Raw genomic sequence first — 15,974 nt, 5'->3', positions numbered from 1 at the left:
TGACCAAGAAAGGTAAGCATACCAAACGCTTCCTTCACTGTCCTGTCTACCTGCAATTCTACTTTCAAGGAACAATGAACCTGCACTCCTGGAATGGAGGGATATGGACAATGGGCAGGCAGAAGGGATTTGTTTAACTTTACATCATGTTTAACACAGAAGGGCCTGTCACTGTGCTGTACTGTTCTATGTTCTACTTTCCATATGTTTGTCACTGATTCTTCTTCCTGATTGGATCATTCACAGTTGGCTGCTGCAGTGTCTTCTGTTGTTATCTTGGTGATTATCCTTGAAATCGGAGCACTATTTAGTCAACTACCTAAGGTAGGTCTCTTCATGTATTTAAATCAGTGCCTTAGCTGTGATCAAGAAAATATATAGATGGGTTAGCTGTTGTACTGAGTGGGAGAATTTAATAATCATACTAGATATTGTCAGGTTTATTATCATTGTGTTAAATTAATATCTGTATTGGGTGAGAAGCATGCACACACACATATACCATGTTTGTTGGTAGTTTTTTTTACTTAACGATTTAGGACCTCACTAATTTCAAATAATGTTAATCTTGCTTTATGAACCTCCTGTGCAGCTGTAACCTCATATGCCTATGATCTGCACGTCCTTATTTGCCATAATCTGCCTGTACTGCTCGCAAAACACTGCTTTTCACTGTACTTAGGTATATGTGACTACATTAAATCAAATCAAATGAAATCAAATCAAATTAACCCCAAACAAAATGGATGGATCTGACTTGTGTTTCCTCCATTATGCTGAAGAGAGCTGTAACCTCTACAGTTTCTCTGGAATGTTGCATTTTTATAAGGGCCTCACTTAAACTGCATGATTTTGGGGTACCCAATTAGTGTTACTGTACATCGGGATTCTATTAACAGGCAGAATGGTGGTATAGTGTATTGAGGTACCAATGCGTATCAATTCTCCGCTTTCTCTCCACAAATGCTGCCAGACCTACTGAATTCCTCCGGCAATTTCTGTTTTTGTTTTAGATTTCCAGCATCTGCAATTGTTTTAGTATATGTAATGCCAATTCATGTTGGCCAAAGGTTGGACAGTTTCCTACATTCCCACTCTCCATACACCAACCGGAGGTTATAGTATAAAACTTCTGAATGGTGAAGTTCACACACAGAAGTCAAACATGCTCAAGCTACATTCATAGGGATGAGAGATAATGGGAACTGCAGATGCTAGAGAATCCAAGATAACAAAGTGTGGAGCTGGATGAACACATCAGGCCAAGCAGCATCTCAGGAGTACAAAAGCTGACGTTCCAGGGATGAAGGGTCTAGGCCTGAAACGTCAGCTTTTGTGCTCCTGAAATGCTGCTTGGCCTGCTGTGTTCATCCAGCTTCACACTTTATTATGTTACGTTCATAGAAGTGCCTTTTTTATTATTTTGAAATAATCAGGCACAGAGTAAATTAAGCATTCACAGGTGGACATCAGAAAGTCCAAGCCTGAGCTGTCTCCTCACACAGACTGAAATCAAAATCAACAGTCCAGTCTTTCCTAATCTCAGAGTTCCTTGCAGCTTGCACAAATAAAAACTGACAGATGACCTCATAGCAGATACCGGGGGAGAAAACAATTAGATCAGTTAGCTTAGAAATCATTAGATAATACTGAGTTATATTTAGCTTCTGCGTTCCATTTGCTTTCATTTATACAGCTTCCTTTTGTGACTGAACTTTGTTTTTAAAACCTATGATTTAATTGCTAAAATCCCAGCAAGATTCCCAATTTGGAAAAAAATGAAAATAATAATAGTGAAATATTTGCAATAGTTGGATAGATACCCCAGCCAAGATGTGCATTAAGCTTAGTGATTCTTTTCTGCATAACAGGCTGTTTTAGCATCAATTGTCATCATCAATCTCAAGGGGATGTTTGAACAGGTCACTGATATTTTCTTTTTCTGGAGGACGAACAAAATTGATCTGGTAAGAGTTCAAACATTTTTAAAATAGATCATTGTGTATCTTTGTCATTGTACACTTCACTGTTTTCAGTTCCACCACAGCATAGACTAGTTGCGGATTACCTGGACTTCCTACTGGATCAACAACGTTCTTTACACTCAAGGGGGAATAAAGGAATGACATGATGGATCAGGGAAAGGCACTCCTTAAAGTGAAAAATCAAACTCTTAAACACTATACCAGAGTGTTGTATATTATTGAGACATCTATGCCCTAACTTGCCTCACAAATAGAGGTAGACAAAACCTACCTAGTGAAACCAGATCAGTCTTAGGCACTGGATCCCCAAAGATGATGGCTTGAAGACGAAACTGGCTAAAGTGAACTGAGAAACTAGGTTAAGTTCAATAGAGATGTAGCCTCACTAGGAACAAATCACTCTAAGTCATACCATGTGTAGCTACCAACTGATGTTCAGGTACCATTGAATTGAAAGAAATATTATATGTTTCCACAAAACTGAGTAGCAGATCAGAAGATTGGGCACAATATAAAAAGCAGTAAAGAATGATTTATAAATTAATATACGGGAGGGGAATCATTTACAAAAGAAAGCTAGCTAGGAATATAACAACAAACTAAGAGTTTCTACAGATATTCATAAGAAAATGAGTGAGCACAGTGAGTGTGGAGCCTCTACAGTGTGAACCTGGAGAATTAATTCTGGCAGATAGGGAAATGGTAGATGACTTGAATAGGTATTTTGTGTCTGTCTTCACTGCAGAAGATACAAGTAATATCCCAGAAACAACCTTGACTCTGGAGATGAACCAGAGGGAGGAATCTAAAACAATTATGATCACCAGGGAAAGGGTACTAATGATTGGAATTAAAAGTTGACAAGTTGCCAACTCCGATTACATCATTCTATGGTCTTAAAAGGAGTGGCAGACAAGATAATAGATGTATTGATTTTAATGTGCTAAAATTCCCCAGATTCTGGAAAAAAAAACACCGTCAGATTGGAAAAGAGAGAATGTGGGTCCTCTATTCGAGAAAGGAGGGTGTGAAATAAAGAAGGGAAACCACAGGACAGTCAGTTTAACATCTGTCATTCGGTAAATACTGGGATCTATTTTCAGGAGGTTATGGTGGAGAAGTTAGCAACTCTCAATGCAATCAGGCAGTATCAACATGGTTTTTTGAAAAGGAAATCCTGGCTGATAAATTTATTGGTGTTCTTTGAGGAAGTAACAAGCAACATGGACAATTGGAAACTTGTTGACATGTTGTACTTAGATTTCCAAATGAACAAGTGAAATGGCATCATACTAAATTTGAATATTTCCATTGGTGGTCTAGTGGTTAGGACATGGTGTTTTCACTGCCATGGCCCGGGTTCAATTCTCAGTCAGGGAATGGGAGTTTATCTATTCTTGGGTGGCACACTGGCTCAGTGGTTAGCACTGTTGCTTCATAGCACCAGGGACCTGGGTTTGATTCCAACCTTGGGTAACTCCCTGTATGGAGCTTACACATTTTCTCTGTGTGTGCAAGAGTTTCCTCCAGGCGCTCTGGTTTCCTCCCACACTACAAAGCAGGTTAGGTGGATTGGCCAGGGGAAGTGCAGGGTTACAGGGATAGGGTAGGGGGTGGGTGTGGGTGGAATGCTCTTTGGAGTGTCAGTGTGGACTAGATGTGCCAAATGACCTGCTTCAATACTGTAGGAATTCTGTTCTATAATACTCATGGGGGAGACAGTAATATATTAGATGGACAGAGCAGTGGTTAGCTAACAGAAAATAGACAGTAGGCATAAAAGTGTTGGCAAAATAAAAACATCATAACATAGAAAACAGAAGTAGCAGTAGGTCATTTGGCCCTTTAAGACTACTCTGTCATTCAATGTGGTCATGGCTGATTGTCTAACTCAGTACCGTGTTCACATTTTCTCCCCTTTCCTTAGATACTTTCAGCCCTGTGAACTATATCTCAGTCTTTGAAACATCTAAAATTTTTAGCCTTACCCACTTTCAGCAGCAGCGATATCATTACTGTATGACCTTAGATTCTGGACTCCCAGTAATTGGGAACATACTTCCTGCATCTACCCTGTCTAGTCCTGTTAGAACTTTTTTACATTTCTATGTGATTTCCCTCCTATTTCTTCTGAACTCCAGAGAACACAGTCCTAACCAACCCAGTCCCTCTTCATATTTTCAGTCCTGCCATACCAGGAATCAGTCTGGTAAACCTTCACTATACCCCCTCCATAGCCAAAACATCCTTCCTCAGGTAAGGAGAACAAAATTGTACACAATGATCTGACAGGTGGAATATCATAGGGATCAGAGTTGGGACTTCATATAATTTAAACAATTTTTTTTGCTGAAGGGGCTAATTTTATGGTTGCTAAGTTTGCTGATGACACAAACATGATAGAAAAGTAAGTTGTGATGAGGACATAAGGAGTATGCAAATGAATGCTAATAGATTAAGTGAGCGGGCAAAAACGTTGGTAGATAGAGCATAATATAGGAACATTTGAACTTCACCACTTTGGCAGGAAGAATAGAAAATCAACATATTATTTAAGTGGACATAGAATGCAAAATTCAGAGGAATGGAGGAATTCGGAAACCCTGGTAGATGAAGTTGGTATGTGAGTACAGCTTGTGATTAAGCAAATAGAAGATTGTTGTTTACCGGAAGGGGAGTGGAATTTAGAGGTAGGGATAGTTTGCTCTTGTTATATGGACCGTGGCTGAGACCACGTCGCAAGTTCTGTGGACAGTTTCCATATTCTTTTCAGAAAGCTTTAAATGTGTTAGAGGCATTAAGAGAAAGTTCAATCAACTGATTCCTGTGGAATGAGGGAGCAATGAGGAAAGGTTGGACAGTTATTGGGCATCCATCCATTGGAGTTTAGAAGAATGAAAGAATATCTTATTGAAACATGTAAGATCTGGAAGGACTTGACGAGGTGGTTCTTGAAAGGACGTTTCCACTTGCATAGGGACTCAAACTAGAGGACACAGTCTAAAAATAAGGGGCTGCCCATTTAACACAAATATAGGGAGCGTTTGTTTTTTCTCAGCATAATGAATCTTTGGTACTCTGTTCTCCAGAGAGTGGTAAAAAGTACATTAGATAGTTTTAAAGCAGCAATAGATAGATAGATTCTTGATTAACAAGGGAATTGAAGGTTATGTGAGCAGGCAGGAATATGGATTTGAACGCACACTTAGATCAACTCTGCAATAGAGGCCAATTGGATGTTGACCTTCTTAATTGCTTGTTGCAGCTGCTTGCTAACATTTTGTGATTGATGTACAAGCCATCCAAATGTATTCTACTGCAGCATTGTGCAGTCTCTCTCTATTTAAATTATTTCCTGTTCTCTATTCTTCAGCCCAAGAGGACAAGTTCACATTTTCAATGATGAGATAGTTTATAGAAATTGGCAACTTGTCCTTTATCATTCTTCTCCTTCTTAGGCAGTCCCTCCGGAGCAAAGATGACTTTTCATTATCTGCTATACGTTAAACAACATTTGAATATTTGACTTTCTAGCTCAAACTATAACACTTCTTCAGTCTTCCTGGTTCACGTTACATTCCGATATTCAAGTGTAAAGAACAAGATTGGCAATCCAGTGCCATACTGTGTGACTGTTGTAATGTCAGAGGTGTCATCCTTCAAGGAAGACATTAAACCAAAGCTCTATCTTCCCTCTTAAGTAAATGTACAATCGCCCAAATGGCACAGTTTTGAGTTAAAGCAAGGGTGTTGTTCTTAGTATTCAAACCAACATGTGTGATCTTACTGTGCAAAATTGACTTGCATTTTCTGCATTATAACAGTGACTACATTCTTTAAAAAGTATTTTATTAGCTGTACAGTGCTTTGGTACATCCAGCATCAAGAAAAATGCCATATAAATGAAAATCTTGTCTTTTCTTAATACAAAGCCTACTGTATTTCTCTTGCAGATAGTTTGGATTGTCACTCTCATCTGCACTGTATTATTGGGCATGGACTTAGGACTGGCTGCCTCCATAGCATTTGCATTACTTACTGTGATCTTCCAGGCACAATTGTGAGTCTCCTAGCCACAAATATGTGCTCCATTGACTTTCTGCTGCATTATATTTATTTTTCCACCCTCAATACCAGAATTTTTTATTAGGAAATAATAAAATGTAAGGAAGAATAAAATGGTGTTAAGTCCAATAGCAATGGCTTCTCTTTATGTCCAAACAATTCTGTGATATTTCTATGAAAATATTGAAGTAAACATTTCCTGTATTTATGCACACTTTTTTGTGAGTGATGTGAAGCAGTGATGAATCAGTTGTTTAACAGTGTGATGGGTGATCTTGTGCACACCTCTTCAGTGGCTGCACCTGTTGTTCTTCTTCCAGCCAATAGCATGGCTAATACTTGGCAATGGGATGATGTTATGAGTTTCCCTGCCTTACACAACGTGACTTTACCAATGGCTGTGAGTCCAGAATTCAGTGCTGGAAATGTTTGGAATAAGACCATAAGACCATAAGACATAGGAGTGGAAGTAAGGCCATTCGACCCATCGAATCCACTCTACCATTTAAATCATGGCTGATGGGCATTTCAACTCCACTTCCCTGCACTCTCCCCGTAGCCCTTGATTCCTTGTGAGATCAAGAATTTATCAATCTCTGCCTTGAAGGCATCTAACATCCTGGCCTCCACTGCACTCCGTGGCAATGAATTCCACGAGCCCACCACTCTCTGGCTGAAGAAATGTCTCCTCATTTCCATTTTAAATTTACCCCCTCTAATTCTAAGGCTGTGCCCACGGGTTCTAGTCTCCCTACCTAACGAAAACAATTTCCCAGCGTCCACCCTTTCTAAGCCATACGTTATCTTGTAAGTTTCTATTAGATCTCCACTCAACCTTCTAAACTCTAATGAATACAATCCCAGGATCCTTAGCTGTTCATCGTACGTTAAACCACCATTCCAGGGATCATCCGTGTGAATCTCCGCTGGACACGCTCCAGGGCCAGTACATCCTTCCTGAGGTGTGGGGCCCAAAATTGGACACAGCATTCCAAATGGGGCCTAACAAGAGGTTTATAAAGCCTCAGAAGCACATCACTGCTTTTATATTCCAACCCTCTTGAGATAAACGACAACATTACATTCGCTTTCTTAATCACGGACTCTACCTGCAAGTTAACTTTTAGAGAATCCTGGACCAACACTCCCAGATCCCTTTGCACTCTGCTTTACGAATTTTCTCACCATTTAGAAAATAGTCCATGCCTGTATTCTTTTTTCCAAAGTGCAAAAATGCCCTAAGCCAAAGGCTTACTTCAAAATATTGTGCACTGCTGAAGTGCCAGCAGCCTAACTGATGTACTTAAATATCTGGATTGGGGCTTGAACCCATAACTTCTGCCTCAGTGATGAGCCATAATTTAGGATAAGCTGCAAATGCAGGAGTTGATGATGTCAACAACATAACGAGTTCAATTGTGCCACATACTGCAAGACCAATTGGATAGAATTAGCACTTCTATAACTATTCACGTTATTTTTAATGCTAATAGCCTTGGGGAACTTATGTGGCATTTTTTTCTTCAATTTCTTTTGAGTTTGAGATTTCTGCTTTCTTTTTTCAGCCCCAAATATTCAATTCTGGGACAAATTCCAAAGACCGATATCTACAGAGATGTCAGCCAGTTTGATGCGGTAATGTGAAGATCAGTATCATCAATAAAAATATTGAATATTGGTTTTGCAGGAACTGTAATGAAAGAATGGGTCACAGAATTGTGGAAATGTTCATACGAGGCAATGGTAGTGAGGGATTTTATGGAAAACCTAAATATAATGTTGGAAGCAAATGATATTTGCTATTAAATAATTAGAACCTTGGAAAGCTGGGTGCCGATACCAACTCAAAACACTCCTCCATTCGCATACAGAGTGAATTCAAACATTGACATATAAATAGATAGGATGGTCCTGAAAAAAATATAACATCACAGCCAAAGAGATACTAGAATAGTATCAGGAATGAAGGATTTCAATTCTATGTAAAGACTAGCTGTAGATAGGAGAGCCTGATTCCTTTGGCATGACAGTTAGTTACCAGAGGGCACATGTTTGAGATAATTAGCAAAAGCATCTAAGAGAAGTGAAGAAATGCTTTTAACACAGTAAGTTGCCATGATTTTGAATGTGCTAACATGAAAAGCTGATGGAAGCAAAACTATTTGTAACTTTCTAAACGACCAAAGTGATTGCCCTTGACATCAAGGTAGCATTTGATTGAGTGAGGTCTCACAAAGCCCAATCAACCGGAATCAATGGGACTCAGGGAAAACTCTTCACTGATCAATGTCATGCCAAGAACAAAGGGAAATTGTTGTGGTTGTTGGAGGTCAAACATGTCAGCTGCAGGACCCTATTACAGAAGCTCATCCAGGTAGTGTACTAGATCTACCAATTTACGAGTACTTCATCAATGATCTTTGTTTCAGCACAAGATCAGAACTTGGGATGTTAGCACCTTTGCAACTCCTCAGTTACCGAAGCAGTGCATGTCCAAAAGTGTTGTTAATAACAACATTTATGTTTAAGCCAATAATTGGCAAGAAATATTCATGCCACACAAGTGCTAGGTAATGACCACTTCAAAAAATAGAAAATTCGACCATCACTCTTTGATATTTCATGGCATGACCATCACTCAATTCCCAACTATCAACATCCTGTGGACTACCGATGACCAGAAACTTGAACTGACCTAGACATATAAATATAATGGCTCCCAAAACAGGTCAAATGCTGGGAATTCTACAGTGAGTAGCTCACTCTTGACTCCCCAGAGCCTATCTACCCTCTGCAGGTAACCAGTCAGGACTGTGATACAATATTGGTCTTGCCTAGATGGGTAGAGCTCCAACAATACTCAACACTATCCAAGACAAAATAGCCCATCTGATTTCACTTACCATCACCTTCAACATTCACTCCACCAGAACCCATAGTGATAGCAGTACGTGCCACCTACAAGATGCATTGCAGCCACTCACTGAGGCTCCTAGGAAAGCAACTTCCAAATCCACAATCTCGAGCACCTGGAAGGACAAAGGCAGCAGATCCATAGGAACACCATCAGCTGGAAGTTTTCCAAGCTTCTCTTCACCCTAATTTGGACTATATCACAGTTCCTTCACTGTAGCAGGATCAATATTCTGAAACTCCCTCTCTAATAGCACTGGGTTTACTCACACCTATGGACTGCAATGGTTCAAGAAATAAGCTTGTCATCACCTTCTCAAAGGTATTTAGGAATGGGCAATTAATACTGTCCTAGCCAGAGACATGCCTATCCCAGAAATGAATACAACTGCATTTATCCTTGATGCAGAAGAATTTGCAAAGTTATGGGGTCAAAGCTGTGGAATGGGATAAATGGATAGGCACATTGAAAAAAGAGTAGTGCATTCAGCCCCACAGGCCCATACCATCATTCTACATCATGGCTGATCATTAACCTTAACACCATTTTCCCATGATATCCCCGTATCTATCAATGTCATTTGTATCTAGAAATCTATCAATCTCTGACCTGAGCGTAATTATTGCCTGAGCTTTGACAACCCTCTGGGATAGTGCATTCAAAAGATTCACTGTCCACTGATACATATAGAAATGTTTGTTTGTGCTTGTGTATGATTTACTATGTAATTGTATATAAAATATAATGGTATACAGAAGTTAAATTAAAACGTAATATAATAGGATTATATATTTTATGTAATGTAAATGTAAACTCTTTCAAAGAGTGAACACAAGCTGAATTAACTTCTTCAATGCTGTAGTCTTCAATTACACTATTGGCATTAATGCAGTTCATGACAAATGCAATTCCATAGTCTTACCCTATGAGCTAATACAGACAGTTATTTTCACATACTTCAATGAAGCCAGTTCTGAGGCAACATTGGCAAAAAATATATTTCACAAAGACAATGGAAAAATGCAACCACATGGAAGTGAACATTATAACTTTTGAGATGAAAAGAATTGAGCATCTAGAAAGCGAATCGGTTGGCATTACTTTCACAGGAATTTAGAAGAATGGAGTTTTGGGGGGACAGGATCTCAAAGAAACATATAAAATTCTAACAGGTATAGATAGGGTAACACAGGAAGGATGCTCCCAATAACTGGAGAGTCTAGATCTGGGGGCTATAGACTAAGGATAGGAAGTATGACATTTAGCACTGAGATGAGAAGAAATTTCTTCATTTAGAGATTGATGAGCCTATGGAATTCTCTGCCACAGAAAGCAGTTGAGGCCAGAACATTGAAAGTTTTCAAGGAGAAGTTAGAGAAGTTCTTCGGATTAAAACGATCAAAGGGTATGGAGAGAAAGTGAGAACGGGGACTGAATTGGATGATCAGCCATGATTACATTGAATGAGCAGAGTGCTCAATAAAAGCTAGCAGCAAGTTGAGGAGGGCCTCTTAACTGAGACCTGAGGGAGCAGGAATGTAGTTTTGGACCCCACAAGAGAAATCTAGATTTATTTTGCCAGAACTCTCTCCCTACCCCCTTCTTTTACCTTCCTCTATATTCTCACAATTCCCCTCTTTTCCTCCATAACCTACCTAACAGTTATAAAGTCATAGAGTCATACGGCACAAAACAGACCCTTCAGTCCAATGCATCCATGCTGACGGGATTTCTTAAACAGAACTAGAACCATTTGCCTGCATTTGGTGCATATCCATTTAAACCTTCCCTACCCATGTACTTGTCCAAATGCCTTTGAGATGTTGTAATCGTACTCACCTTCACCACTTCCTCCGGCAGTTTGTTCCACATACGCACCACATTTTGTGTGAAAATGTATGCTTCAAGTCCCTTTTAAATATTTCTACTCTCACCTTAAAGCTATGCCCTCTAAGTTTGAACTCCCATCCCTTTTGAAAAAGACCTTGGCTATTCACCTTATCTATACCCCTCATGATTAAATTGGTGAAATTTTATTCAACAAACTCTGGAATTAAAAGCTAGCCTAATGGTGATCATGTGACCACCGTTGATTGTTGTAAATTAAACATCTGGCTCACTCATGTTCTTCAGGGAAGGATATCTGCCATCCTTACCCAGTCTGGCATGACTCCAATCCGACAACAATGTGGTTGATTCTTTACTGCCTTCTGAAATAACCTGGCAAGCCACTCAGTTCCAGGGCAATTATCAACAGGGAATAAATGCTGGTCTTGCTACGGTTGCCTACAACCAATAAACAAATTTAAAATGATTAATTTATGTCATTATAATTCAGCTTCGAACTGCACCAAGTGTTTGTAATCCGATTTTGGTTTCTTTTAAGGCAAAAGAAATTCCAGGAATCAAAATTTTCCAGTCATCCACGACCATATTCTTTGCCAATGCTGAGTTGTATGAAGAAGCTCTGAAGCAGGTGGTAAGCATTTTGATTTAAAGATCTACAGTCATTAATACTTTGGTCATGGAAAGCAAGAAAGCTCTGACTTTGAGTTTAAAAAAGGACAATCTCTGCTTCTGGTTGGCTGCAACTCCAGACAAAAAGCTTTTTTCCGAACACTCAGCTAAAACAGAAATGGAATAAACTTCTCCTGCCCAGCCTTTGATGTGATATGCGTTCACTGAGCATTCAGATGATGATAACAAGAATTCTTTGTTATTTGTATTTTGTGGAACTAAGTTAATTTTAATTGCAGGGTAATAAAACAGAAATGATACATGTTATAAATGATGAAAAGAATAGATAATGTAGGCTTTATCTGGGAATATGGTGGCATTGTGATTATATTATTTAGACTAGTAACGTACAGGCTTGGACCAACAATCCAGAGGTATATGGCAGGATTTTCAGTGTGGTCAGGGACCTGACATTCGGATGAATTCCAGATGCTGCCTCGCTGCTTTTAAGTGTAAGTTATAGAATGGGCCAGACAGTGAGGTCTGTGCCCAATTAGAGACACTTAACACTTCTAAGAGGTGAGCGTTGCTTCCTGGCACCAAGGACAATGACAGATGGCAACCATATTACAGGCTGCTTCCACCTTGCCAATGAGAGCAGGCAACCCCTGAGAAGCTGGGATGAGGCACACAGTATATGACAAGGTAACAGCCATTACTCAAGATAGAGAGGATTGGCCTCTGCAACAGCAAAAAGAATTATTTAGATCCTATGGAGAACCCAACAGCTGTGTACCATCAAATGCAAGACCGCCAGAAAAAAGTTTGAAAATTACATTCGAGAATGGTCAGCTCCATGTTTTCCTAACCCCACCAGCACTAATACCATTCAAGGTAACTGTACACATTTGCCTTGCAATTCTATATGGCACTATACATGGCAATCTAAAGCAGCCACCATTGTGTGAATTAGTGTGTAATCTATTTAAAAATTCTGCAACTTGTACAGCTGTGTTCAGATTTAACAATACCATACTTGCCCATGGTGTTGTCATGGAATCCCTGCTAGGCCTAGCTCTCATAAACACTTTGTTGGGTATCATGAGAAATGTGTCTTGAATGCAATGGCATCTGACCTCCTATCACTTGAAAGTCCCAATGTCATGTACACCCTTGAATTCATCTTTGAAATGAAGCAGCACACTGAGCTCCCTTGGCTTGACATCCTAGTTGAGAAATTAGCCAGTGGGTTCCCCACTATCTACCACAGCCTGTCTTTGTTTATACATGTACGCGTTGCGATTTCTACAGCTCCAGTCACCATAGATTGTGTATAACATCAATAACTCAGGAGTGAGACTGAATACTCCCCACTTGCCTGAATGAATCCAGCTCCTGCAACACTCAAGAAGCTGGACATCATACAGGACAAAGCAGGCTGCTTGACTGGCACCGAATCTACAAGCATCCACTCCCTCCAGCACCGACGCTCAGTAGCAGCAGTGTGTACTATCTACAAGATGCACTGCATAAATTCACTTGAGATCTTGACGTAGCACTTTCTAAGCCCACAACCACTTCCATCTAGCAGGACGGGGGCAGCAGATAAATGGGAATACTATCACTTGCAAGTTTCCCTCCAAGCCACTCACCATCCTGACTAGGAAATATATCATTGTTACTTCACTTTCCTGAGTCAAAATCCTGGAATTCCCTCCCGACTGGCATTGTGGGACAACCTGCAGCACATGGATTGCAGTGGTTCAAGATGGCAGCTCACCATCACCTTCTCAAGGGCAACTAGGAACAGGCAAGAAATGCTGACCAGCCAGTGACACCCACTTCTCATGAGTGAATTTAAAACACTTGTAGACAGGGCTCAGGTTTTTTGCTTAGCATTCAAGCTAGACACTGAAATAGGGACAGCAAAGATAACCTGCGGATTAATAGCGACCCTGATCAAATCATTTCTCATTGTATGCCACACAAACCCATGAATGGGCCTAGGACCATCACTATTTGGTCCTAAAAAAATGTCCAGTCTACCTCAGGCTCAAAGGGTAAGATATCTTTGAGTTCTTTGAGGAAGTCACGAGATAGGTTGACGAGGGTCGAGCAGTGGATGTGGTGTACATGGACTTTAACAAGGCATTTGATAAGGTTCCCCACGGCAGGCTCATTCATAAAGTCAGGAGGTATGAGATACAGGGTGATTTGGCTGTCTGGATTCAGAATTGGTTGGCTGACAGGAGACAGAGAGTGGTTGTAGATGGTAAGTATTCTGCTTGGAGGTCTGTGCTGAGTGGTGTCCCACAGGGCTCTGTTCTTGGGCCTCTGCTCTTTGTAGTTTTTATAAATGACTTGGATGAGAAGGTTGAGGGGTGGGTTAGTATGTTTGCTGATGACACAAAGGTTGGAGGTGCCGTTGATAGTATCGAGGGCTATTGCAGGCTTCAGCGAGACATTGACAGAATGCAGAGCTGGGCTGAGAAATGGCAGTTGGAGTTCAACCTGGATAAATGCGAAGTGATGCATTTTGGAAGGTCGAACTTAAATGCTAAATATAGGATTAAAGGCAGGATTCTCGACAGTGTGGAGGAACAGCGGGATCTTGGTGTTCAAGTGCTTGGCTCCCTCAAAGTTGCCACCCAGGTGGATAAGGTTGTTAACAAAGCATATGGTGTTTTGGCTTTCATTAACAGGGAGATCGAGTTTAAGAGCCGCGAGGTTATGCTGCAGCTCTACAAAACCCTGGTGAGGCCACACTTGGAATATTGTGTCCAGTTCTGGTCACCCTATTATAGGAAAGATGTGGAGAGGGTGCAAAGGAGGTTTACCAGGATGCTGCCTGGACTGGAGGGCTTGTCTTATGAGGAGAGGTTGACTGAGCTCGGATTTTTCTCTCTGGAGAGAAGGAGGAAGAGAGGTGACCTGATTGAGGTGTACAAGGTAATGAGAGTCATGGATAGAGTTGATAGCCAGAGACTTTTCCCCAGGGCAGGATTGACTGCCACGAGGGGTCATAGTTTTAAGGTGTTAGGAGGAAGGTATAGAGGAGACGTCAGAGGGAGGTTCTTCACCCAGAGAGTTGTGAGCGCATGGAATAGTTTACCAGTGGTAGTCGTGGAAGCAGAGTCATTAGTGACATTTAAGCGATTGCTGGACATGCACATGGACAGCAGTGAATTGAGGGGAATGTAGGTTAGGTTATTTTATTTTTGGATTGGGATTATTCCACGGCACAACATCGTGGGCCCAAGGGCCTGTACTGTGCTGTACTTTTCTATGTTCTATGTTCTATGTTTTATATCTCAAAAGTTTCATCAACAGGTAAAGGTAGCTTTTTGACACTGCTACTGTGCAGTAAGAACAAGAATGAGGGTGCTTGCCATGATGCTGGCCATCCAACCAAAAAGACATTCTGCCTATCACTCAAATGCGAAAGGCGGCGTATGAATTTCAGTGCCAGTGTGATGTTAGGAAATGATGGCTGTATGAACTAGATGCTGGTAGACCATATGAAACGTATGTCCCTTCAACTGTTTGTCAGAAACAAGTACTGACAATGCCCAATCAGCCTGTGTTTGCAAAGCTCAAGAATACTGGCTCCAACACCAGATTTGTTCCTGTGATTGGACAACATTTGCTAAATAATCCTGAATATGCTAAGAATAATTCCGACAACCAGCTGAAGATCATTATTTGGGTTCACAGTGTGGTACACCGGTCCCTGTTCCTTGCAGACAGAAAGAAAATGTATACATATTACACCTGTTTCCATTGAACAAAACAGGTGACCACCCCCCCCAAACCCAACCCTCCATTCTCTAGTGTAATTCTCAAAGAAATCTCTTGATCAATCAATGGCAACCTGACCAGTTTAAATTCAAACAAAGCTTGTCAATCGACTATCGGTCATCATCACTCATGCATTCTCCATGGCAATCCCTCTACCAATGGTACCACTTCTAACCAATCAGCATTTTCTTCTCATACAGTATAAAACTGCTGTTTTCCCTTTATATCGACAATTCTTGTGAATTTTCCTGATGACTGCAAATCAAAAAACTTTGCCAAAATCTGTCATTTTTCAGAAAATCTCAAATTCTGTACCACCAAATGACAATCTGTTAACACTTTGTGTCACCGATGTAGTCTTAATAATCCATTTTTCCTGTGATTTGCAGAGTGGAATTAATGTCTCTAAATTAGTTACAAAAAAGAAGAAAAAAATCACAGCACTCAAGAAGAAATTGCAAAAGCAGGAAAAGAAAAAAGACAAGAAACAGCAAAAGGTACATTACAGCAAAGACAAACAAATAGCTTTCTGACTTTCTCCAAGTTGCTTTTCATTTTATCTTCTGTTTAAATAGCATTAGATTATCTTGCTCACAGGGATTTATCTTTGAACACTTGTGATAAACAAACTATCATGTTTTTCAAAGCTAAGCAATTGTTTGTGACTTCCTCTACTAATACAAGACATTACATGCACTAGTCTTTGAATAAAAATCTACCCATTATGGATTTCTTCAAATACTGTCCTCAACTCA

General features: G+C 40.2%; 1 protein-coding gene across 6 annotated transcripts in view; it reads left to right on the top strand.

The window, feature by feature from the left end:
* Positions 1–15,974, top strand: part of LOC125460485 (solute carrier family 26 member 6) — a 174,490-nt gene that overhangs the window by 135,944 nt on the left and 22,572 nt on the right. For all 6 annotated transcript variants that reach the window (XM_059649778.1, XM_059649781.1, XM_059649776.1 and 3 more), the window contains 6 exons: positions 247–324; positions 1,872–1,967; positions 5,939–6,045; positions 7,616–7,685; positions 11,351–11,443; positions 15,609–15,716. In XM_059649778.1, coding sequence (XP_059505761.1) covers positions 247–324; positions 1,872–1,967; positions 5,939–6,045; positions 7,616–7,685; positions 11,351–11,443; positions 15,609–15,716 — 552 coding nt within the window. The remainder of the gene's footprint in view (positions 1–246; positions 325–1,871; positions 1,968–5,938; positions 6,046–7,615; positions 7,686–11,350; positions 11,444–15,608; positions 15,717–15,974) is intronic.

Source organism: Stegostoma tigrinum, chromosome 11, assembly GCF_030684315.1.
Source record: "Stegostoma tigrinum isolate sSteTig4 chromosome 11, sSteTig4.hap1, whole genome shotgun sequence".
Taxonomy (NCBI): Eukaryota; Metazoa; Chordata; class Chondrichthyes; order Orectolobiformes; family Stegostomatidae; genus Stegostoma; species Stegostoma tigrinum.
The sequence above is the reverse complement of the archived record's forward strand: the minus strand, read 5'-3'. Positions and strand labels throughout refer to the sequence as shown.